We start from the raw sequence: 27643 nt of genomic DNA, 5'->3' as shown, positions 1-27643 counted from the left end.
TCAGAGAAGGGAAGAGCGCATGAGGAGAGGCTAACCTGTAGCATCTCCCTGGAGCTGGAATTAGTGTGAATTCATGACGCTTATATGTTTAGCTAAATATAGAAGCAGACGGTGTACGTATGTGAATAAACACACATCCGTGCGTGTGGGTGTATGCATCCCTGTTTCCCATCTCTGCCTGCTGAGAGGGGATAAAGGGCATTTCTTTGGAAAGTGGAAAACACACCATGAGGTAATTTCTGTCTAATAAAGAAATCATATTGAAGATCATGAAGTAATTATACTTGTAAATGAATCACAAGGAAAACAGGACATATAAAAATTTGTAGGATACAATCTCAGCATTTCTTAAAACAATTTAGAGCCTTAAAGCAGAAGTTAGAAAAAGAAAAGTGTGTGACATCTTTTTTGGAATTACAACGCTCTATGTTAAAGCACATTCAGTGGGAGTCAGAATTTGGGACTAATCTGAGATTCCAGCAGTGGGATTCACACACATCCTGGTCTGTGTGATAAATTACTCGGTTACGACTATCAAGTCTATTTGCATAGGGGACAGACAATTCTCCTTGAAGAGAATTCCTCCTAAGGAAAATCAGGTATCATTTCAAGGAGGTAACACAGGCTTTAAAAGATGTGGTAAAAGCGTAAAATGTGAACAAGAAAAGCGTGATTACCTCCAGGGAGGGAGAGAGAGAAACCCACACCGATGGCACGTTTTCCTTTAATCACAGGATGCCACCTTTTGCTGAAAGGGCAGCTGTGGGCCGCAAGCGTTGCGCTGGCCTCCAGCCCCGCCGGCCCCGCCGCCCCCGACTGGCCCGGAGCGTGAGCGCCTCCGTCAGCTCCGCCGGGGCGAGAGGAGGCTGAGCCGGGCCCGCTATACTGCTTCCCCTCCTTGAAATGTCTCAGCTTCTCCCTTGAAATTGCAGATAATAACAAACAACCACACAAAGTTCTTCTGAAGCTACATTAAGGGAACGTGTTTTAAAATCATTTGTTGACCATAAAACATTAAACAAAGTATTGCTATATTGTATTAGTATCAATTCCTCGTCAGGATCACATTTATTTCACCACATCCCATTGCTAAAATCAATCTTGATTATGGTGAAAGTCAAGAAGCTAAAAAGTACGAGTTTTGCAAACTTAGTTCTTGAAGAAAACATCCAAAAGCCTAAAGATCTCATGTTTCAAATTAAGCCTATTGTGTGAAATACTGTCACAACCGTCCCTGCCGAGGAGGCCTCCCGACGGCCACATTGGACACACACTCTCAGAGGCAGCGAGAAGAAACATACAGGTCCATGAAGACGCGCCCGCAAAGGAGGACTGAGACCAGAGGCTTCCTCCTCAGCTGGAAGCAAGGTCGCCACAGCTTTCTGTCCTCTCTCTGCACTTCTCGTCCTGCCTCCCGGAGGAGGGCCGTGTCAGCACGCCTGCTGATGCTCAGGAATGCTCACAATAAAATGGAAACTCTGACTGCTCCCCATCGAAAGTGGTTTCACATGCTCAAGCAGAAAAGAGAACAGATGGGTCCCAACCGCCACCAGCAGCCATACTTAAGAAAGCTGTTTTCAAGAAGAACATGACATTCACAGCTTCCCAAAGCATAGGGGTAACTGCGCTCAAGATGATGCAAGTGTATCAATGCAAAGCCGAGAACTTCTCAAGTCGCCTAACAAACGAGAACGTGAAACTCTGGCAGTGCCTTCCACTTGGCGGTTGTGTCCAGGCGCCCAGGCGTGTCCCCATGGGCTGCAGCATGCCACGCCTCCCTGGTCCTCACCATCTCCCGAAGTTTGCCCAAGTGCACATTCATTGCATTGGTGATGCCATCCAACCATCCCATTCTCTGCTGCCCCCTTCTGCTCCTGCCTTCAATCTTTCCTAGCATCATGGTCTTTTCCAATGAGTCGGCTCTTTGCATCAGGTGGCCAAAGTACTGGAGCTTTAGCTTCAGCATCAGTCCTTCCAATGAATATACAGGGTTGATTTCCTTTAAGATTGACTGGTTTGATCTCCTTGTAGTCCAAGGGACTCTCAGGAGTCTTCTCTGGCACCATTAGTTCAGTTCAGTCACTCAGTTGTGTCCAACTCTTTGCGACCCCATGAATCGGAGCACATCAGGCCTCCCTGTCCATCACCAACTCCTGGAGTTCACTCAAACTCATGTCCATCGAGTTGGTAATGTCATCCAGACATCTCATCCTCTGTCGTCCCCTTCTCCTCCTGCCTCCAATCCCTCCCAGCATCAGGGTCTTTTCAAATGAGTCAACCCTTCGCATGAGGTGGCCAAAGTATTGGAGTTTCAGCTTCAGCATCACTCCTTCCAATGAACACCCAGGACTGATCTCTCCTTTTAGAATGGACTGGATGGATCTCCTTGCAGTCCAAGGGACTCTCAAGAGTCTTCTCCAACACCACATTTCAAAAGCATCAATTCTTTGGCACTCAGCCTTCTTCACAGTCCAACTCTCACATCCATACATGACCACAGGAAAAACCATAGCCTTGACTAGATGGACCTTTGTTGGCAAAGTAATGTCTCTGCTTTTCAATATGCTATCTAGGTTGGTCATAACTTTTCTTCCAAGGAGTAAGCATCTTTTAATTTCATGGCTGAAATCACCATCTGCAGTGATTTTGGAGCCCCCAAAAATAAAGTCTGACACTGTTTCCACTGTTTCCCCATCTATTTCCCATGAAGTGATGGGACCGGATGCCATGATCTTAGTTTTCTGAATGTTGAGCTTTAAGCCAACTTTTTCACTCTCCACTTTCACTTTCATCAAGAGACTTCTTAGTTCCTCTTCACTTTCTGCCATAAGGGTGGTGTCATCTGCATATCTGAGGTTCTTGATATTTCTCCCGGCAATCTTGATTCCAGCTTGTGTTTCTTCCAGTCCAGTGATTCTCATGATGTACTCTGCATATAAGTTAAATAAGCAGGCTGACAATATACAGCCTTGACGCACTCCTTTTCCTATTTGGAACCAGTCTGTTGTTCCATGTCCAGTTCTAACTGTTGCTTCCTGACCTGCATATAGGTTTCCTACTTACTTATTCATAATTTCCAACTTCAAACACAATGGCACAATTTTCAAGAAAACCAAACTATTATATCCCCATTAACTACTTAGAAAATCATTAAAATGAAACATGTTAAATATATAATAAATGTATGTTCACATCACAGCCAAACCTGCAAGACAAGTGACTTCCCATTAGGGGTGTGACCAAACTTTCCCTGCTGCACAGGGAGCCTCTCCTCAATAATAACTTCAAACTCCACTACCAAGCAAAGCTACCTGATCACTCACAATAGAGCGAATTATGGAGCAATTAACTCCCAGGTAAAGAACTTGAAATGTTTCTAATTATAATCACACAGCACCACTTCACAGAGAAAAGGCAAATCAAAGAATCAGACATCAAAAGGCCATTAGGTCTTTCAATACAGACCATTTCCAGACCTGGTTTACTCCACATGAAACCTCCTCTGGAGTGTTTTCACTTTTCACTAAGAATAGAGATATATGGTTCAGATTACTCAAGGTCTCTTCAAAGTTCCTTGACATTTGTGTATTCCACACCTAATATGAGTAAATTTTATATCAAGCAATAAAAACTAGAGGCTCCAAATGTTAACAAAGCCTCCAATTTTCAAATTCTCTTGTTAAATTTCATGACCTCAAACTTGGGGGACTATGACTTAGGGAAGGAATAAAGGAAATGCAGTGAGGAAGTAGAAGCAGGTTTTTCTCGAGGATGGAAATGTCTGACACTCACTCATCTATGTTTATTACGTTCTGACACAATCTTTCTCCAGAAAGCTGGCTGGTGTGCTGCTAAGCTCATGACGTGGAATGAACACGTCACCGGGTGGACGTTCACTGCAGACACCGAGGCTGGAGTTGCCGGGGTAGAAATGGCTCCAGTGTCATGGTACTAGAGACAGGGCCCTGGAGGCAGACAAGGCAATGGAGCAAGGACAGCGCTTCCCCATGTGCTCCGTGAGCAGTGTCGAGAATCTTTAAAGGAAGGATAAAAGCTCAGGAGGAGCCGGCTGTGCTCTATTATATTAATAAAGCATATCTCACTGGTGTGAAAAATCAAAGAACACTCATGGCAACAGAGAATATGATGATTTTCTGGAGTTAAAAAAAACCATTTGGTAGATCTGAGTCAGCCTTTGATTCACTTATTAATTTTGCAGAAAGCTAACAGTGCTGCACAGCTCGGGAGGTCACACAGCTCCACGTGGCGAGCTGCCCTCTTGAAAAAGAGGCGAAGACCACAGAGCAAGCTGAGATCAAGGACTTTTAAAAAAATCAAGTTTCAAGGTCACAAGAAGGTCACTACATGTTTAGATTTTAGTCACACAAACTAATCTATAATTGAATCTACACCAAATTACAATAATTGGTTCCAAAAATGATGATGCCAACTTGCCAAAAGTTGTTTTCATTAGGCAAGGACAAAATGGATGGGAGGGTGTATATTACATTTCAAAAAGAATTCTATCAAAAATATGTTAAGAACAGTTTTCTTCTTCATACACAAAGTGACATCTGGCTACCATCTCCTAAATAGACTCTCTTAAATACTTACTAATATACCTACAAAGAGAAAGTGGAAAAATACTTTAAAAATCCCAATAACAAGAACTGAGATGGACAAACTACTCGGTGAAAAAACTTGAGAGGAATCTTCAATAAATATAGAGCAAACGGAAGTGGATTCTTAAAAAACAACAACAACAAGCTATACAGGTCCACCTGAGAGCAGATGTAAATTGGTCTCGGGAAACAGAAGCTTTGATAAATGAGGAAGGAAGAAATCTTCCTTCCTTCCTCAGGTCAAAGATTCTGTGTCTAAAAAAAATAATAAAATATTTTGGTAGCTGGGATTCCTCCCCAAAAAGGGTGCTACACAGAAACATGTATTGATGTTTTATACATATCCATTCAGAGTCAGGAACTCCCAGCAGATGCCCAGACTGTGAGTGAAGGACAAATGGTGATGGACTGTATGCAGAAGACTGTAATCTCCATAAAGAAAGTAATATGGATGGACACAAAGACACTTGAATTCAAAATATACTGAGAACTATGGATTCACATTCGTTCAGAAAAAGCAGATACTCATCATACAGGTTATGAAAAAGTATCTCATCAGTAAAGCGAAGTTTCTCTAGGTGATATTTCCCCAGAAACTTGGAACTTCACTGGCAGCTGACAAATAATTTCTGGCTACCCACCTGCATATCTCTAAGAGAACATGGAAGATATGCAAGTCGACATGGAGCAGAGGCGACCCATGCCGAAACACGCAGCACACCACTGTCAGACGGCGGCTACAAAAGCAGAAATTCATGCGTTTGCTAAATAAATAAACCATCAGGACCAAACGAAATGTACCCTGTTCTAAGTTGAGGAACAATGCAGACAAAGATCAATTAGAATCTGAAAGCTACTGCAGAAGCTAGGAATAGAACCGGGGAAGAAAACATTCTAGACACACATAAGAAAAACCTCTTGATATAATATCCAGAAGAAAATATCAGAAAAACTGTGACATATTGGAAAGGTAGATGACCGTCCTAATGATACAGGGAGTAAAGCCTTAAGAATTAGCTAAGATTTAACATATCAATAATATTTAAAATAAGGAATGATTAAGATGAAAAGGGATTTAAAAAGAGAAAAATTTAGAGCACAATAACATTTCATAATAAAAATAAAATAGAGAAGAAATGTAGGTACAGAAAATAAAATCAATAATGCTATAAACCATCTTAAACACATACTCAGAGGCCAAAAAAACTGATGAAAAATATAGTAAAGAAAATCATAAATATGAAGGGATGATAAATGATTTTTTAAATGGATGTGGAAAGAAGTGTTAAAAAATAACTCAATAAAGATGTTGAACAGAAGAGTTTGGACTGTAACAGACAACTCTGGGCCAGAGATAAAGATGTGAGATTTACTAAATGCGTGGTACTTGAAGCTTTATGAGATCACTTCAGAAGTGGGCATATATACAAAGAGATGGTCTAGGGTTGAACCCAGGTAACTTTGAAACACGGAATCCTGGTGGGAAAGGAGGACTCAGTTCAAAGGAGATTGAAAAAGAGCCTCCAATCAAGTAGGGAGAAAACCATCGGATGCGTCTGGCACCACGCAAGCATAGAGAGGACAGGGCTTCAGGAAGAAGAAAAGCACTTCACGAGAGAGGGCATCGATGAGGACCCAGAAGGCCCCGCCACCTGCAGACACACGGAATGCACAGCCGCAGAGCGAGTCACTCTAAAGAAATCCAGAAACGAGCTGAGCAGCTCCTACACGCTGCCCGGCTCTAGCAGCAGCAGGCCTTGCATGTACAAGCCCCACAGGACTGCAGTCCTTAATGGGCACAGGGACAATGGGCCCGCAGCGGCACACCTGGGCCATGTCCAGGGGAGCAGGGTACACACTCCTGCCATAACCCCCACTCTCCACGGCCAGCTCCTCCCTGCGGGATACACACTCCTGCCACAAACCCCCACTCTCCACGGCCAGCTTCTCCCTGCAGGATACACACTCCTGCCACAAACCCCCACTCTCCACGGCCAGCTCCTCCCTGCGGGATACACACTCCTGCCACAAACCCCCCACTCTCCACGGCCAGCTCCTCCCTGCGGAGCACAGGGTTTGCACTCCACAGACACACGAGAGTTAAGGAGAAAGAAGTCACGGCAGACCACTACAGACAGTCATCAAATCACAAAGGAAGACAGCATGAGAGGAATAAATGAACAAAGGAATTACAAAACAGCCAGAAAACTTTAAAAATGGTAGCAGTAAATCCATAACTGTCACTAACTACTTTAAATGTAAACGGATTAGATACTCTAATGTAAATAAAGATAGTGGCCATATGAATTAGGATTAAGAAAACAAAACAGACTCAACTATATGCTGCCTATAACTAAACCTACAAGAGATTCACTTCAGCTTCAAGTACACATAGTCTGAAAGTAGAGGGATAAAAGAAGATAATCCACAACAAATGGAAACCAAAATCCAGCAGAAGCAGATGTACTTTATCACACTCAAGAGACCTGAAGCCAACAGCTGTAACAAGAGTCAAAGAACGCCATCATACAACGATAAAAGGGCCAACTGATTACAAGAATGCAGCACTAGTAAACACTTATGCACCTACCGCAGGAGAAAGAAACATATAATACGTATATATGAACAGACCTGAAGAGAAATAGACAATACAATAACAGCAGGGATATCAACCCTACTTTCAACAATGGATAGAGCAGCCAGCAAGAAAGCCGGTAAGGAGACTTTGCACCTGAACTACGCATGAGATCAGATGCGCCTAAGGGACATTCCACCCAACAGCAGCAAAGCACACATTCTTCTTAAGGGCACACAAAACCTTCTCCAGGATATCATCTGATAAACCATAATGGAACAGAACACAGAGAAGATTGTACACATACGTATAGCTGAATCACTTTCCTGTACAACGTAAATTAACACAACATTGTAACTTACCTACACTAAAAAAACTGAACACGGAGAAAAAGAGAAGAACAAGAGTTGCCTGGAGCTGAGGGTAGGGGAAATAGGGGGAGACTGGTTTTTAAAAGATCACAAATTTTAACTTAAAGATAAATAAGGTCTGAGGATATAAAGATAACTGTGGTTGATAACATTGTATTGTATAATTAAAATTTGCTAATAAAGTAGAACTTTTTAAAAAAACTTCTTAAAACCATTTTTAAAAAATTATATGGTCATCCTTAATAAAAACAAAACCTTTTTGATACCCTGTAATACCTATGCCCCAACCAGTAACGCTGAAGAAGCTGAAGTTGAATGGTTCTATGAAGACCTACAAGACCTTTTACAACTAACACCCAAAAAAGATGTCCTTTTCATTATAGGGGACTGGAATGCAAAAGTAGGAAGTCAAGAAACACTTGGAGGAACAGGCAAATTTGGCCTTGAAATACCGAATGAAGCAGGGCAAAGACTAATAGAATTTTGCCAAGAAAATGCACTGGTCATAACAAACACCCTCTTCCAACAACACAAGAGAAGACTGTATACATGGATATCACCAGATGGCCAACACTGAAATCAGATTGATTATATTCTTTGCAGCCAAAGATAGAGAAGCTCTATACAGTCAGCAAAAACAAGACCAGAAGCTGACTGTGGCTCAGACCATGAACTCCTTATTGCCAAATTCAGACTTAAATTGAAGGAAGTAGGGAAAACCACTAGACCATTCAGGTATGACCTAAATCAAATCCCTTATGACTATACAGTGGAAGTGACAAATAGATTTAAGGGCCTAGTTCTGATAGACAGAGTGCCTGATGAACTATGGAATGAGGTTCGTGACATTGTACAGGAGACAGGGATCAAGACCATCCCCATGGAAAAGAAATGCAAAAAAGCAAAATGGCTGTCTGGGGAGGCCTTACAAACAGCTGTGAAAAGAAGAGAAGTGAAAAGCAGAGGAGAAAAGGAAAGATATAAGCATCTGAATGCAGAGTTCCAAAGAATAGCAAGAATAGACAAGAAAGCCTTTTGCAGTGATCAATGTAAAGAAATAGAGGAAAACAACAGAATGGGAAAGACTAGAGATCTCTTCAAGAAAATCAGAGATACCAAGGGAACATTTCATGCAAAGATGGGCTCGATAAAGGACAGAAATGGTATGGACCTAACAGAAGCAGAAGATATTAAGAAGAGATGGCAAATACACAGAAGAACTGTACAAAAAAGATCTTCACGACCAAGATAATCATGATGGTGTCATCACTGAACTAGAACCAGATATCCTGGAATGTGAAATCAAGTGGGCCTTAGAAAGCATCACTACAAACAAAGCTAGTGGAGGTGATGGAATTCCAGTTGAGCTATTCCAAATCCTGAAAGATGATGCTGTGAAAGTGCTTCACTCAATATGCCAGCAAATTTGGAAAACTCAGCAGTGGCCACAGGACTCAAAAAGGTCAGTTTTCATTCCAATACCAAAGAAAGGCAATGCCAAAGAATGCTCAAACTACCACACAATTGCACTCATCTCACACGCTAGTAAAGTCATGCTCAAAATTCTCCAAGCCAGGCTTCAGCAATACGTGAACCATGAACTTCCAGATGTTCAAGCTGGTTTTAGAAAAGGCAGAGGAACCAGAGGTCAAATTTCCAACATCCACTGGATCATGGAAAAAGCAAGAGAGTTCCAGAAAAACATCTATTTCTGCTTTCTTGACTATGCCAAAGCCTTTGACTGTGTGGATCACAATAACCTGTGGAAAAGTCTTCAAGAGATGGGAATACCAGACCACCTGACCTGCCTCTTGAGAAACCTATATGCAAGTCAGGAAGCAACAGTTAGAACTGGACATCGAACAACAGACTGGTTCCAAATAGGAAAAGGAGTACATCAAGGCTGTATATTGTCACTCTGCTTATTTAACTTCTATGAAGAGTACGTCATGAGAAATGCTGAGCTGGAAGAAGCACAAGCTGGAATCAAGATTGCTGGGAGAAATATCAAGAACCTCAGATATGCAGATGACACCACCCTTATGGCAGAAAGTGAAGAGGAACGAAAAAGCCTCTTGATGAAAGTGAAAGAGGAGAGTGAAAAAGTTGGCTTAAAGCTCAACATTCAGAAAACGAAGATCATGGCATCTGGTCCCATCACTTCATGGCAAATAGATGGGGAAACAGTGGAAACAGTGTCAGACTTTATTTTTGGGGGCTCCAAAATCACTGCAGATGGTGACTGCAGCCATGAAATTAAAAGACGCTTACTCCTTGGAAGAAAAGTTATGACCAACCTAGATAGCATATTGAAAAGCAGAGACATTACTTTGCCAACAAAGGTCCGTCTAGTCAAGGCTATGGTTTTTCCAGTGGTCATGTATGGATGTGAGAGTTGGACTGTGAAGAAGGCTGAGCGCCGAAGAATTGATGCTTTTGAACTGTGGTGTTGGAGAAGACTCTTGAAAGTCCCTTGGACTGCAAGGAGATCCAACCAGTCCATTCTGAAGGAGATAAGCCCTGGGATTTCTTTGGAAGCTATGATGCTGAAGCTGAAACTCCAGTACTTTGGTCACCTCATGCGAAGAGTTGACTCATTGGTAAAGACTGATGCTGGGAGGGATTGGGGGCAGGAGGAGAAGGGGACGACAGAGGATGAGATGGCTGGATGGCATCACTGACTCGATGGACGTGAGTCTCAGTGAACTCCGGGAGTTGGTGATGGACAGGGAGGCCTGGCGTGCTGCGATTCATGGGCTCGCAAAGAGTCGGACATGACCGAGTGACTGAACTGAACTGATGTGACTTATTCCACTTAGCGTAATAACTTCCAAGTCAATCCATGTTGTAAAAAAATGGCAAGATTTCCTTCTTTTTATGGCTGAATAATATTCCATTGTGTGTATACACATCTTTCTTGCCTGTTGATCTACTGATGGACAGTTAGGTTGCTTCCATATCTAGATTATTGTAAATAACGCTGTTATGAACACTGGGGTGCACATAACTTTTCAAATTATGTGTTTGTTTTCTTCAGATAAACACCCAGAAGTGGAACCGCTGGATCATATTGTAGTTCACTTTTTAATTTTTGAGAAACCTCCATACTGTTTTTCATAGTGGATGTTCCAATTTACATCCCAACCAAGATTTCTGAGAGTTCCCTTTAATCCACATCCTCACCAACACTTGTTTGTTTCTTGTCTTTATAATAACTGCCATGCTAACAAGTGTGGGTGATGTCCCATTGCAGTTTTCTAAAAACCAAAAGAAACCAACAAAACAGAACAAACAGAAATAGACTTCACAGATAAGAGAAGAAACCAGCGGCTGGCAGAGGAGACAGGAGTGAGGGGATGGAAGGAACAGGTGAAGGGGATGAAGAGGAACGAGTGCAGTTATGAGTGGTGAGTCGTGGGGATGTCATGAACACCTCAGGGCACACCCTCAGTAACGCTGCAATGACTGTACGGTGATACACGGTATAGACTTAACGTGGTGACCATTTGTGATGTGTTGTTGTTCAGTCACTCAGTCGTGTCCAACTCTTTGTGACCCCATGGACTGCAGCACACCAGGCCTCCCTGTCCTTCACCAACTCCCAGAGTTTACTCAAAGTCATGTCCATCGAGTCGGTGATGCCATCCAGCCATCTCATGCTCTGTTGTCCCCTTCTCCTCCTGCCCCCAATCCCTCCCAGCATCAGGGTCTTTTCCAATAAGTCAGTTCTTCACATCAGGTGGCCAAAGTATTGGAGCTTCAGCTTTAGCATCAGTCCTTCCAATGAATATTCAGGACTGATCTCCTTTAGGATGGACTGGTTGGATCTCCTTGCTGTCCAAGGGACTCTCAAGAGTCTTGAACACCACAGCCCAAAAGCATCAATTCTTCGGCATTCAGTCTTCTTTATGATCCAACTCTCACATCCATACATGAGTACTGGGAAAACCATAGCTTTGACTAGACGGACCTTTGATGGCAAAATGATGTCTCTGCTTTTTAATATGCTACCTAGGTTTGTCACAGCTTTTCTTCCAAGGAGCAAGTGTCATTTAATTTTGTGGCTGCAGTCACCATCTGCAGTCATTTGGAGCCCAAGAAAATAAAATTTGTCACTGTTTCCATTGTTTCCCCATGTATTTGCCATGAAATGATGGAACCGGGTGCCATGATCTTTGTTTTTTGAATGTTGTAATGTATAAAAATGTATAAAAATGTCAAATATTACGTGCTACACTTGAAACTAATAATCATGTAAATCAATCACACCTCAATAAAATAATAAAATGGCAAAACAGTAAGATAGTTCTATTTAATGTGACCATAAACGATTTTGATTTTTTTATCTGTGCTCTTCTGTAATTTTACAACTCTCTACAGCAAGCATGTACTAGTTTGTGATAAAAATAAAGCTTAAGAACAGATACTTTGAAAACTATTCTCATTGCACAATGTTGGCAACCAGAGTTCACCCTCCAAGGACCTTGGGTGGGTTCACTTGAACAGAAGTCTTCTGTTACAATAGTCGGAAAAAAAGCATTTCTTTTTTTAGATTAGCCTAGAACTTAAGTGGCAGTGACATATAATAAACTTCTTAAATAACTCAACTATAAAATAATTTACCAATTTCTGGTTACATTTAATCCAGCTTTGACATAATTTAATTTTAGCTATATAAAATCTAAAATGATTTCATGCATTTCAAATAATATCTTCCTGCTCTCCAACTTTATATAATATCTAGGTTTTTAGTGGTAACATTATAGGTAAATATGAAAATCTGATATATTTTAATTGAAAATTCATTATAAACTGTATCTGTTCTTAATTTTAGTAATAATAATAAAAGAAAAAATACTGAATATTTACAAATTTAATCAGTCTTTATATATTCTTCATTAAGGGCTTCCCTGGTAGCTCAATCAGTAAAGAAATTGCCTGAAGTACAGCAGACCCAGGTTCAATCCCTGGGTCAGGAAGATCCCCTGGAGAAGGAAATGGCAACCCAGTATTCTTGACTGGAAAATCCTATGGACAGAGGAGCCTGGTGGGCTACAGTCGATCGGGCACAAAGAATGGGACACAATTTGGTGACTAAACCATCATGGCTTGGTTTAAACCAACACCACATCTTCTTTAAAAAGTACCATAAAATAAAAGAAAAAAACTGAAAATTTACAAACTTAATCAGTCTTTAAATTTATATATTCTTGGTTAAAACCAACACCATATATGCTATTTTGATATTGCAGTAGAATCTATTTTCAGTTACTCCTCCAAGAAAACTTTAAAAAGTAAAAATCTTGTTTTCTACACAGAATAAAATGTCTTACCAAGGTGACCCTGTAAAAATGTTTTCATTCACTTAACAGGCATAGAAATCTTCAGACTGAGTATTCAAGTTTGCAGGTTTCCTTTAGCTTCTTTCTAGATAGCTCCTTGATTCTATTTCTTTTTTTCTATTTTAAAGTGTATATCACTATTAATTCTTAGAGATTTTTTTTAAAAAAACCAAACTTACAAACAAAATGACTAAGCCACAGCTTCTCACTTCGGCAATATAGAAAACTAAATTTGGAATTATACTATTCAGCCGTACTTTAAAATCCCTACACAAGACTGGATTTAAACAAGCTCTGCCTTTCTACCAAAATTCAAACTTCCAGCCTCTGGGGCAAACTGCAAAACTACCTGCTTTGAGTGTATCTTTATCCAGATTTTTGCAGTAAGCCTTGTTCAAATGAAAAACAAACATCATCAGCATGTAGTCCACTTCTTCGAATAATCACAAGATTGTTTAGTATTGCATTTACATCTTCACGATTAGTCTCCAGCAAATGAAAGTACAAACACACTGTCATTATCACTCTGCAGCTTTACTATTTACTCTAAGGCTTATCTGAAGATTAATCCCTGTTCCTACTAATATTATAAATGTTGATTTATGACAACACACACACAATCAGAGACAAACGAAGGCGATTTAAAAGAACCTTATAGGAAAGCTTTTCCATCCGTGTTTAAAAATATGACTTTAGGGGCAGTCTACTTCCCACTGTAAGGAGAGATGATGAATCTATGTATATTGAGAAAGTACGCACTGTTTTTATAAACCCATATGTCAGTTTGTTGGAAAAATAACACCCCAAAACTATTTAATAAAAAACAAAACTATAGATAAAGCCAGGCAAAAAGAACAGGTGCTGTTCATTTTTGTATAAGAATAACTTTCAATAAACCAGATGGTGAACATTTGCTGAACATCACTAGCATTGAGAGTTGGCTTCAAAACAGGTCAAATAAAAATATAATTCAAGAACACTGTGAATCATTTTAGAAAACATCAGGAATTTTTTCTAACAGTTCTGTGTGCAAGTGAAATTGTACTTGTGGGTAATGGTACATGAAAATGAAATTATGCATTTTCTATGAAGGCCAATTATCAGTAACAGAAATCCATTATGGGAGGGAGGCATATCTGTGAAAATCAAGACTATGGTAAAATTAGCCCTTAAGACGTTTTCACATTCTTTCCTTGCTCTAATACCTGCTCAATTTTAGTCACCCAGTCACCAGCTAGCAGGTCCATGAAGCAGATCCCCTGCGTCTCAGATCCTCCTACACAGAGTTGGTACACTGCGTTTTCAGAATCAGAGGTTCAAACCTCCACCAGGGTGGAGTAAAAGGGAGCAAATCCTCCAACAGCTCCCCTCTGGCGCCAAACCAACCCGGAGCCTCCAGCTTCAGTCGGCTCTGCGACGACGCCACTGCAGTCTAAAGGCGCACTCCCGCGAGCTGCGTCTTACTCGGCACAACCTGAGAACTGGAGGGAGGTAAATAACTGGGAATAAGCACGTTCCTCACAGCACGGCTACTAACATCCGAAACGCAGAAACCGCTCAAATGGATACTGACAGTAGAATGGATGGATATACTGTCGTATGCTCACTTTGAAATTCTCTTCCACAAATGAGAATAAAAATAGAACTACAATCTGATCTAGCAATTCCACTCCTGGGTACACAGAAAAAGCAAAAACATGCATACACCCCAGTGTGCATAGCAGCGCTCTTTACAATACCCAAGACACGGGAACAACCCAAGGGCCCATCAACAGATGATGAGTGGATGAGGAAGATGTGGCAACGGAGTACTACTCAGCCACTAAAAAGAACGATATTCTGCCATTTACAGCAACATGGCAGGATCTGGAGAATATTATGCTTAGTGAAATCAGTCAGAGAAAGACAAATACTGTATGACCTCACTTATATGTGGAATCTAAAAAATAATACAGATGAACATATATGCAAAATAGAAACAGACTTTCAGATAGAGAACACAGACTTGTCCTTAGTGAAGGGGAGAAGAGAAGGGGAGGGGAAAACTAGGGGCATGGGATTAACAGATAAAACTAGTATGTATGAAGTAGATAAGCAACAAGGATGCACGGGCAGCACAGGAAATTACAGCCCTCATCTCACAATACCTTACGCTGGGGGATAATCCGCAAAAATACAAGTCACTAGGCTGTACAACCCAAACTAACAAAATACTGTACATCAACTAAGCTTTTTATTAAATGGAGGCTTCATTTCATAGCCATGCTTATTTCATTTTTTAAACTTTAAATAACACGTTGTTAAACATTTATTTAAAATAATTTTATAGAGACTTAAAAGCTATTATGTAAATAAAGGTATAATTAATTGAATAAATTTATTTACTCTTAATATTTAAAATGACATAGTCTAGACATATCAACGACCTATAATTAAAATCTTTAAACAACGCAATTAGTTTTTAAATTTTACGGGAGTAGGGTTGATCACCATGTGTGCGTGTCTTTTGTTCTTCTCTAAGTCTTCTCTGTGTCAGCGAAGCCCGCTTCCATTCAGTGCTTGGCCGTGCGGTACTCTTGGGGACTCCAGGGCATGCGGTTGGCGGGCACCCCTGGACTCCTGCTGGTGGCCAGCGCTGGGAGGGCCTTTGCCTTCCTGCAGTAGCTGGAGCTCTCCCCAGGGCCTAGCAGCCAGCGGCCAGAGCCGTACTCTCTGGGGACTGATCGCCGCTGCACAGCCTCCTGCTGCAACACTAAGAGTCACAGCACGTGAGCCACAGCCAGAGGCGAGCTTACAGGACAGACTGACAAAGGAAACGCGCGGAGTGGATCTATGTGTCGCCTGTGAACTGTCGCAGGAAGAAGACTTAGAGCATATCTAAAACGTAACATCATCTTTCATGGAAAATACCGCGTACTTTCATTAAAAATATCCTAATTTGACATTTATTAGAAAGCTGTATTTCCTAGTCTGTATTCTATTGGCCTCCGAATAACCACTCCTAAAATTCTGTGGCAGGGTGTCCTTCCACTCTAAAAAATAAAAAATAGACTATCAACCTTACATCTGTCCATTTATTATAAGAAATACACAAAAGGTTTTTCCAGTCGAAACCCCGAGATACTACTTGTTGTTCAGTCACTCAGTCATGTTTGACTCTTCGTGACCCCACGGACTGCACCACACCAAGCCTCCCTGTCCTTCACCATCTCCCAGACCTTACTCCAACTCATGTCTATTGAGTCGGTGATGTCATCCAACCATCTCATCCTCTATCGTTCCCTTCTCCTCCCACCCTCAATCTTTCCCAGCATCAGGGTCTTTTCAAATGAGACAGTTCTTCGCATCAGGTGTCCAAAGTATTGGAGCTTCAGCTTCAACATCAGTCCTTCCAATGAATATTCAGGGTGGATTTCCTTTAGGATGGACTGGTTGGATCTCCTTGTAGTTCAAGGGACTCTCAAGAGTCTTCTCCAACACCACAGTTCAAAAGCATCAATTTTTCAGCATTCGGTCTTCTTTATGGTCCAACTCACACATCCATACATGACCACTGGAAAAACCACAGCTTTGACTAGACGGACCTTTGTTGGAAAAGTGTGCCTCTGCTTTTTAATATGCTGTCTAGTTTGGTCATAGCTTTTCTTCCAAGGAGCAAGCGTCTTTTAATTTCATGGCTGCAGTCACCATCTGCAGTGATTTTGGAGCCCAAGAAAATAAAATCTGTCACAGTTTCCATTTGCCATGAAGTAATGGGACTGGATGCCATGACCTTAGTTTTTTGAATGTTGAGTTTTAAGCCAGCCTTTTCACTCTCCTCTATCACCTTCATCAAGAGGCCCAGATACTTAGAGCTCATGTATTTCCAGAGACTGTGTTCACAGCCTGCCCCATCCCATGCTGACTGAGAGATATGCAGCAAGCTGAAAGTCCTCAAGACTCTGAGGAGTTTCTGAACATGCTGATTTAGAATACGCAAAATGTAGAGAAAAATTTCAAAATCCCATATTCTCAACAATTAAGGATAACCATCATTAATGTTTATAATTCTTCCTTCAAAAATCTTCACTGGTTTCTTTAGTCTTTAGCATTGTTTTAAGCTACTGAAGTACCATACAATAGTCTCATAGGCAAAGATTCAAACTATACTGAAACATAAAGAGGAAAACATGAACATCAATCCAAACACTCAGGTACATATGTATTCCCAGGTTGCTCTCAGTGCATTTATACACACACACACACACACACACACACACACACACACACACAGAATCTGCTTTCTAAATGCAACCTTGTATCAAAAGTAAAAGGTCAGACCATTAACCTCCAAGGAACATATTGGGCTACACCCTCAGGTCTCCACAAAATGCAAAAGCACATCTCAACACTGTGATGTCAGCTTTTACTGAGGGTCATAATGAGAAGTGGCCAGTTAGCATTTTCTGCAAAATAACGTATGGAAGATCTTGTACCTTATTACTTATTCTGTTTGGTCAGGAAAAAAAAAAAAGTCAATCATGATATTATCCTTCTAAAATTTGGTGCCATGAGGAGTCTTTTGGGGATGATGAGAATATTCTAAAACTGAACTATAGTGATCGCTGTACAACTCTGAATTTCTAAATGTCAGTGAGCTATATGGGGAAACTAAGCAAATTCTATGGGGTGAGAGTTAGACTTCAATAAAGCTGTTGGAAGGAATGATGCTAAAGCTGAAGCTCCAGTACTTTGGCCACCTCATGCGAAGAGTTGACTCATTGGAAAAGACTCTGATGCTGGGAGGGATTGGGGGCAGGAGGAGAAGGGGACGACAGAGGATGAGATGGCTGGATGGTACAGACTCGATAGATGTTGAGTCTGAGTGAACTCCGGGAGTTGGTGATGGACAGGGAGGCCTGGCATGCTGTGATTCATGGGGTCGCAAAGAGTCGGACACGACTGAGCGACTGATCTGATCTGATGTGATCTGAAAGCTGTTAAAAAAAAAACGTGCCAGGGTAAGATCACCTCTTCTGACGAACTTGTCTGTCCCCTGCATAAGATAGAGAGAGAGAAAGCGTAAGAGCTGACACGCACGGCAGACACTGCTGGAGGTGCCCTGCAGGAACTGTCCCAAGCCTCCTCACAGCCTCAGGAGGAAGGTCATGTGACGGAGGTAAAGGCTGAGCACACAGATGGAGCCCCAGGCCCGGCGTCACAGGCTGGTAGCCTGAGCTGGAGCCTGGACCCACGAAAGCTGGAGCCGGAGCCCACGCTCCTACAAGAAGCTCACGTGCCTCCCCAAACCACCTGAAACAGTTCTGGTCAAGGTGGATTTGGAATTTCAATCCAGAAACAATTTCATCTCATTGCATACCCATCCTACTTTACATGCTTACATTACACTTTAATTTCAATCATATGTTAATTTCTATTTATACTGTAAGCCATTTCAGTCTGTTTTAGAAATACAGATATTTTATTTGCTGTTTCTTGTAGCAAGTTCACTGTATCTCTGTATTATAAACACAGGAAATATTCACTTGCTGAAGTAACCTCTAAAAAAAATCACTCATTTATTTTCCTGCCTTCACCATTATGTAAGTGGAATCAGCCCTACAAAATATCAGTAACATGCTAAAAAAAAAAAAAAAAAAAAAAAGGAAATTCTAGATAGAAACCCCGGGATGAAAATAAGACTTTGTATTTAAATCCCTAAGACAGATTTTCTCCAAAAGGAAGAGCCGAGTAGCTTTAAAGACATTCTATTGGGTCAGCCTCTGGAAGAAAACACTGATTTTCATTCTGCATACATGAACAGAGGAAAAAACCCCTCAAAGAGGAGCATGGCGCACTTTGAACATCCTGTTGACAGGAAGCCGCACAGGGAGCCAGGTAAGCAGCAACAGGCGGGGCCCTCGGGCCACCGAGCTCTGCAAGGACGTCGTGGACTCAGAGGGCCAAGCAGACTGCTTCTGGGTCGCCTGTAATTCTTCCCCTAACTCCTGAAATAGCAACAGAAACACTGCATTTCCCCCATTACAAAATTTCTACTTTTACAAACAATGCAGGAGTCCCAACAATGCATTGCTCAGTAGGAGGCAAAATACCTATTTCACACTGCTGTAAATAAAAGGTCAGGAATGTCTCTTGTTAAGCTAAGCAGGGAAACCACACCGACAATCCCCCAGGGTCTCTGTGAAAGCCCCCCGTGCTCTGTGGGCACCAACGTGCAGTACCCTGCACGCGGCACTGACGGACGGAAACTGGTTCAGTTGAATAAGGGCTTGCTTCCTGTAGGGCCATTCACAACCACAACATCTGAAGACCTACGTCATGTGTTCTGGTGAAGTCGCCACTACTCGCTTTCAGTACTAAACATCTGAAAGTTTAGACATATTAGTGCCAGAGTAGAAATACTTATGTTTACAACTGACAACACAAAAAAAGTTAGAATGGATCACAATAAACCTGTTTGAAGCAGTTCTGCATTTTACTGCCACAGAGGACTCTGAAAAAGGTATCAATCAAGAAGATGACTTCGCAAGGTTTCACAGATTGCTTTAGAACAGTCAATTTATACAAGATCTCAGAACAATGCTCTATTATTTCTACAGCACCCAAAACTTAGAAACAAAATTTGGTAAACATACTCATATCTACATGTGTTGTTCATAGCTGTTAACTCCTCCAAAAAATTTTTCAAAAGCATACTTCGTGTTAGTCTTTTGAAGAGTTACACCAAATTATTTTGTTACCTATGGTAATTTTCCATTCATAACTTAGTTTCTCATTTGGTTTAATTATTTATCTTTGAAAAATGAACACATACAACTCATACCATTTACAGTTATAGTTTCAGATACTTTTTAGTTACAAGGGGCTATAAAATATTTTCTGCATCAAAAATGAAATAGAAAGCAAAAAAAAATGTTTAGGATATGTGTTGAATAAAAGTTGTAAGTAGTAGGAGAGTAAATTTAAACGTTCTTTTCTGAAAAATATGGACAAGTAGGCAAATCAGCTTTAGGAGCTGTATTTACAGTAAGTGCCAACTGCAAATCAGGGTCGCTCTTCACACCCATGGAGGCTGAAGTGGCGCCTGAGCTCCAAATCCGAGACTGAGCTGAACACACGCAGCATGCTTCCAGGAGCCTATTAATTCCCATGCTGTCTCCAACTCTGACAGCCTCTTCTGTACATTCAACATGCACAACCCTACTGAGTGAAAGAATGGATGGATGGATGGATGGATGGATGCCACCACATTCTAAAGGTCAGATTTTTCACCTTTGTGTATATTGATATTATGGAAAAAATTGTTAATAATCATGACAAATTTTCATATCATACACCTCTCTTCTAGAAAAATGGAGCTGTCTCTGGACCCACTGCGTCTAACACTATTCTTGGATTGAAAAGCAGCAGCAGTTGCCCCCAGAATATTCTCCTTCAGGGAAATAGCCAGGTTGTGCTGTTTGCTCTGACGTGCAAACCCCACAATAAACTACTCTCCTACTTCAGATCAGATTACTCCTGCTGTCCCAGGTGCTAGATCATTGAGGTCACACACACATTTAGTGGAAATAAAGACATCTCCTACAAGGGGATGGAAGACACAGATCCACAAGGAACATGATTAACAATCTAAACTAGCTTTCTTCAACTCCAGGTAAAACTTCACGTTTTGGTTAACACCTTGAAGCCTTAAATAGATTATGTTGTTTATTGAAACTATGGAGACTTCCAGATTTTTTCACAGTGAAAATGAAAAGATCACACTATTGCACTTATGTCAACAACCTGATACTTAACAATGCTATGGCACTCAAATGCCCATGCCAGCCTAGAAAATCGTTAAGAACAGGGTTCTGTCTTGAGCTATAGCTTCTAAACCTTCCATTTCTTTTCACATGATACTACAGAATATAGACATTGTAGGTAATAAAAAAATATTTGTTGATTTACTGTTACTTGAAGGAATTATCTCTTCCTTTATGGATATAAAATAAATGCACATCAACAAACTAATAGAAAAAGTGTAAAGAAGTCACAGGAGAGACAAAGTAGAACAAAACAGAAGGGAAAATATGGAGCCTTGAATAGATAAAGAAGGTTGTGACTCAACATTTTTAAGGAGGAAAACAATGAATTCATGAGGGATAAAGGGAGGACATCTCGTCCACAAGCAAGATGCCCTCGCTGTGCTGACATTCAAGTTGGTGCAGAAGCAGGGTTATCTGGCAACGCGTAATGAACACTGCAGCTCTCCTCTGAGCTCGTCTGACTCCCACGTGGTGACGTGGGGTCCGGGTACAGAGGAGACACTGACACCCTGTGAGGCTCAGCACACGGCTCGCTGCACCAACAGGCGGCGACGGCTGTGCGACCCTCCCAGGGAGAACCTGACACCCGGTCTCTGTGGCCCTAGACAGTCTTTTTGGCCTTTCTCTAAATTATTCCTGTTTGGACATTTGGAAAAGCTCAGCAAATGGAACTTGCTGAGTCCCTGGGAGTCAGCTAGACACACTGTGCCCAAGCAAGCTCTCTCTCTAAGTCAGTTTCTTGGGTCAAGTGCCCTCCTGACCTTTCTTCCAAGAAAGTGCTCATCACTCAAGGCTCTGCACTGTACCTGCCCACGGGCCTGAACACCCTCCCTCTGGACCACAGCACAGGAGGGAGCTATGCGCGCTGTCTGAACACCCTCCCACTGGACCACAGCACAGGAGGGAGCTATGCGCGCTGTCTGAACACCCTCCCACTGGACCACAGCACAGGAAGGAGCTATGCGCGCTGTCTGAACACCCTCCCACTGGACCACAGCACAGGAGGGAGCTATGCGCGCTGTGTGAACACCCTGCCACTGGACCACAGCACAGGAGGGAGCTATGCGCGCTGTCTGAACCCCCTCCCACTGAACCACAGCACAGGAGGGAGCTATGCGCGCTGTCTGAACACCCTCCCACTGGACCACAGCACAGGAGGGAGCTATGCGCGCTGTCTGAAACACCCTCCCCACTGGACCACAGCCCAGGAAGGACTATGCGCGCTGTCTGAACACCCTCCCACTGGACTACAGCACAGGAAGGAGCTATGCGCGCTGTCTGAACACCCTCCCACTGGACCACAGCACAGGAGGGAGCTATGCGCGCTGTCTGAACACCCTCCCACTGGACCACAGCACAGGAGGGAGCTATGCGCGCTGTCTGAAATACCGTGAGAACGCAACATTTACTGAATACAGCAGTATTTTCCAGCTAAAAACTACAGGATAGTATCTAGTGATAAGTAAGGCCTAGTCAACTTCGTAGATGATTGGAAAAGACAAATATAATATATAAATATATATAAATACTTTAATGTGTATGCTTAGGTATCATAAAAAAAAACCTTTGCTAAACAATGCCTGTATAATAGTCCATTTTTAAATATAACAACTGAAACATATCATTACCCAAATTCCTCCAAAAAAATCTGCAGAGGAATTTCTGAATGTCCTAAGATCTAAATCTTATTGTTGTTATTGTTACTTTTAATCTGTTTTCATTTAAGAGGAGGAAAGCATCTGAAACCCCTAAGCTCTCTTTCTTACATTCCTATCACTTAAAAACAGCTGAATTGATTTTTTTCCTTTTTAAAAAAAAACACAAAATTTATCGGCTAGTAATAAAATTCTAAAAATAGAGATTCATGATGGAAAACGGACTCAAACTAAACCACAGCAAGGTTATGATAAAAATAATAATGCTTGGGTTTTAGTCACTTAATTTGGCTCACAGTTTAGAGTAAGAGTATTTTTAAAAATTAAATATATTACAATTTTACTCACTTCAAAGCTTCCTCAAATTTATGGATTTTCTTTTGAGCATCTTCTTTTTCCTTATCAAGTTCACTCTGTAAGTCGTGAATCTGCCATGACAAAGACATAAAATTTACTAAAAGACAAATCAAGTTTCCTCAAAGGAAAAATACAATGAAACAGTAATCTTAAATCCATTCTTAATATAAAATTAGATTTAGATTTTTCAAGATAGAGGCTTGGTTAACCATAATCATTTACCATAAAATTATTTTAATACTATTCTTCTGATAATGACTTTCTGGTCAAAGTTAATCATTGTTTAAATGCACCTGCATGTGGAATCCCTGTAAAATAAACCGATATGTAAGAAATTCAAAAAGGGAACTTCTGAAATTTTTTAACATTCCACATTAACCAAAGGAAAGTAATGTAATGAGATACAGGAGAATACAAAAAATAATGTCTCTATTTGGCTTCCCTGGTGACTCAGATGGTAAAGCATCCGCCTGCAAGGCAGGAGTCCTGGGTTCAATCCCTGGGTCGGGAGGATCCCCTGGAGAAGGGAATGGCTACCCACTGCAGTATTCTTGCCTGGAGAATCCGCTGGACAGAGGAGCCTGGTGGGGTACAGTCCATGGGGTCACAAAGAGCTGGACACAACTGAGTGACTAAGCACACACATACACATTCCCCAGACACACACAGGTTATGATGAACGAGCTGTCTGCTTCCAGAATGATCTGCACAGCCACCCTCTGAGTCTGGGAAGTTCCCCAGAAGCACCGCTCTCCTAGTGTGGTGTCCTTTGACGGATGGCTGGCAGCCAGGAGGTGGCGGCCCCGTGAGCACCTCTGCACCGAAAGCTCTTTGTGAGCACATGCAGATGTGCACGCCAGTGTGGGCCCCAGCATGGACGCAGCACAGGGACCTAAAATAGGGAAGGGAGCCCTGCCAAGGCTGGAGGGTCCTCACGGGAGCCACCTGGGGTGCAGAGCCCAGCCCGAGATCACTCACCAGTGGGGACACCAGGCACTCTCCTGCCGGCCACCCAGGTGAGGCTGGATGTACAAGTCAGGGCATGAGAGACAGGAGAGGACTGAGATCAACATGCACGCACAGTCACACACACAATCACACACACACAATCATACACAACCACACACAATCATAGACAACCACACAATCACACACACAGTCACAGACTTTTTCAGACAGTGAATCAATACTCCTCAAAAATACCTCTATTCAGCTATTTATTCATCTGGACAGGAGCCTATTTAACTCAAAAATCCTTCTTCTTTGGCTTTTTCCTATTATAATTCTCTTTCATTTTTCCCCTTGGTATTTTAGTGAAATAGGTAGGTAGGGAGGTAGGTAGGTAGGTAGGTAGGTAGACAGACAGGCAGACAGACAGATAGAAGGTAGACAGACAGATCAAATCAACTGCTTGGGAACTGAAAGAAGCCGGCACAGAGAGGAAGCTCTCCGTGGCAGGCGGGAAAGCCCCTGCGGACCGCCGTGCGGGGTGACTTTACCACGGTGACGTCAGCCCCATCATCGCCTCACCTCCTCTCTCCTCTGACACTGCTTCTCCCCACAAGCAACACACTTCTGGGACCCCCGCTTCCGAAGGACCTCCTTCTCGGAGAAGCCTGCATCGCGCTCTGCCGAGTCGCGAGTCCGTCAGCGCTGTCTACCACGGGAGAGGCAGCGGTCGCCTCCACCAAGTGTGGCTGCCACTCCCTGACGGGCGGCGCCACGCCAGCACCGTGACCCAGCTCACTGCTTCTAAACCAAGAGCACCGCTCCGAAGCCAGGAGCGGGACGACTGGGTGGGAGGAGCAGAGCTGTGTCAACACGCAGGCTTGTGAGCCGGGGGCTCCTCGGGGGGAAGCGGCTCCTCGTTTGCTCTCATGGCCCAGCGCCCAGCCAGCGCGGGGCCACACGAGAGGACAGGGCCTGCCGGTCTGGGTGTTTGTCTCCCCACTGAACATGTTTGCACCGAGTGCCCACGGGCTCTAGGGGCTAGGCTGCTTATGTTCTAGATAGGGGCGCGACGCGATTGCCAGCCTCTCCTCCGAGGGCCCCACTGGCAGCGGGAGCATGCCTCAGAGCGCCGCTCTGAGGTCCTTTCCCTCCTGTACGCTATGAACACCAAAGACGAGTTTCAATCTTTTAAGCAATGAAAACACAAACCAGACAGTCAAGATACAGCATATATTCTCCAACATGGGAGTGTTCTACAAACACCGACTTAAGGAGCTGAAGCACATTTACTGCACGTGTACTAAATGGAGGTTTCACTCCCTCGCACCGTAAGAATTTAAGGTATCAAAAAAGGCGCACTCGTGTAAACAGAAAGAGACTTGCTGCATGTAAGGAAACAGGTACATGGCAGGAGACATCAAGGCACAAAGAGAGCACGGAGCCACGGAGGTTCACCGGTGGCCCCTGGACGCCCGCCGCACTCCCTGACCACCCAGCCACCTCTGCCTCTCACTGGGGCAGACTCAGCACCGTGGGCTCCACGATTTCTATAGCTCATTTCACTGCGCAATTTCATTTTTTGAAAAGCTTCACTCAAGACACCTTATCTCGTAAAGAAAACCAGGCCAATAGTTATTGGAAAACACTCCACAATATATGTAAAAATATGTAAATTTTACATTATTTTAACCTAATTAAAAGAATTACATACATGCTAAGCACCATTCCTAATAATTCTGAACTCCATCAGCCCTCATGGCAACACACTGACAACGTGCCATGGTTATAAGTAGACATTGCAGCAGTTATGAGCAGACACTACAGTTCCAGCACACTTCAGGACAAACATGCTTAACATCTGTCTCGTGAACTTCTTTCGGTAAACAGCACCATCTTTTAACTCTCGGGCGCCTGTTTGGAAAACACGTAGCAGGTTATTTGTAGGAGGCAGGTGTTTCCTTGCTCGTAAAATCATTTAGCCTAACCATTTCCTGATTTAACAGATTAGGACACTTCATCAAACAATGACATTTAGTTTTACTACCTATTATTTGTTTGATGTTCAGAGATCTTAGGAGCAGGCAACAGCCACCAGAGATCAATAAAGACCATGAGATAACGTGTGGGCTTAAACCAGGGGGCGTCTGATGCTCTTCTGACCTCAAAGCACGCTGGCCTCTCTAAGGCTGCCTTCTTGTCGGCAGGAGGAAACGATGTCACTCAGATGGCATTTCCTCCTCCTGAACAGGTAACTCAGAACTTGGGTTTGCAGGACAGTTACTCAATGCACACACCTGTAACACCGTCTAACAGCAAAACGCCCTGTGCACTGCTCTCTGCTCTCGGGTTACAGAGCCCGGAGCGAGCTGAGGTTGGTGTCAGCCCTCGGAGGAGTCAGACAGGGTATTCCCTGAGGGGGCACGAGGCAGCAGATCTTCAAGGACTGAGGTCACAGGTTTGATACAGAAAGAAGAACAGATGTCAATTTAAAGGGGCAGATTATGGAACTAAGTGTAAAACAAAAAGCAACATGCTGAGCGACATTCTCTTTCAATACAAATACTGTTAGAACGTATGCAGTGTGAACAAATACGCTCCTTTTTCTTTACAGAAGGTGTTATTTTAAACACACACTCATTGGAAAAGACCCTGATGCTGGGAGGGATTGGGGGCAGGAGGAGAAGGAGACGACAGAGGATGAGATGGCTGGATGGCATCACTGACTCAATGGACATGAGTTTGAGTGAACTCCGGGAGTTGGTGATGGATAGGGAGGCCTGGCGTGCTGCGATTCATGGGGTCACAAAGACTCGGACACGACTGAGCGACTGAACTGAGCTGAACTAGTTAATGTTACTTAAAAGCGAGGCCACCTGACCACTCACAGACAGGGAAAGTCTATGGTCACCAAGGTGCCTGATTACGCGACTGCAGTCTGCTCCCTGAAGTGAAGCAGACTAGGATGGGGAGGTAGCTGCTAGGGAGGAGTTGATCTTTAACACGGCTTCCTGTGTGTGTCCACCAGGCGGGGGGCTGGTCCGAAACCTGAGTTTACTTGGTGGCCGGACGGCCAGAAAGAACAGCGGTAGGAGACTGTCTTCCAGCTCTGTGTCCCCCAGCCCCCAGCCGGACGCTGTGAACCGGGTGGCCTCCTCTGGGCACCGGGGCCCCGGGGCCCACAGGGGTGCAGACGGCATCTCCCAGGAGGAGGGCTGCCAGCAGGGTAACAGAGCAGGAGGCCAGGGAGGGGTCCCTGACAGATCGGGAGCCAGTTACCCGCCCACAGTACCAACAGGGACTAACAGGTATACCCAAGGGTGTGGATGCCTCAGATGGTGGGCAGTGAGGCTTATGATAATACATGGTCTTCGCTGGGGAAGTCAAATATTAATATTTATGAAGCTTCAAAGCTCTAAAGTGGAAACCAAAAAAAAATTCCTTATTTCAGGGAAAGCAGTATTTCTCTCTCCTGCTCAGATATCATTTTGTAGGCATGAAATATATTTAATATCTTGCATTGAGCTGTATTAAAACTGCAGGGGGGCAATTTTTTAGCAATAGGAAAACTTATTACACTTTTAAAGAGCACATACTTCGGTCCATGCACGTCACAAGAAACCCCAGGCCCCTGGAGAGCAAGCTGTACGGCCTGTCCCGAGCCCTCCTGCACCCAGGGCCCAGGGAGGCCGCTCCCCGGGAGGGCGCTGAACACACATCCGAGGGGACGGCACACACACATCAGACGCGATTTCACGGCATTTTAAGGATTTTGTGCCACACAATCTGTCTAATAGCCGAGGGGGTAACCTTTTTCTCATTTTCCATTATGTGTGTATTCTACAAGTGGACGAATTTGGTGGATGCTACAACTTAACATTGTAATTGCTGCTAATTACAAAGCAGCAACAAAATCTCTGCTATCACAACTACAGTTATAGAGCAAACAACAAATTCAAAACAGG

At 43.0% G+C, this 27643-nt stretch overlaps 1 protein-coding gene across 12 annotated transcripts in view; it reads right to left on the bottom strand.

Moving 5' to 3' along the window:
* CEP112 (centrosomal protein 112) overlaps positions 1-27643 on the bottom strand; it is a 326687-nt gene that overhangs the window by 203667 nt on the left and 95377 nt on the right. For all 12 annotated transcript variants that reach the window (XM_025279329.3, XM_025279335.3, XM_025279324.3 and 9 more), the window contains one exon: positions 22722-22801. In XM_025279329.3, coding sequence (XP_025135114.3) covers positions 22722-22801 — 80 coding nt within the window. The remainder of the gene's footprint in view (positions 1-22721; positions 22802-27643) is intronic.

This window comes from Bubalus bubalis, chromosome 3 (assembly GCF_019923935.1).
Source record: "Bubalus bubalis isolate 160015118507 breed Murrah chromosome 3, NDDB_SH_1, whole genome shotgun sequence".
In the NCBI taxonomy this organism is placed as follows: domain Eukaryota; kingdom Metazoa; phylum Chordata; class Mammalia; order Artiodactyla; family Bovidae; genus Bubalus; species Bubalus bubalis.
This window is presented reverse-complemented; position numbering and strand designations above follow the sequence as displayed.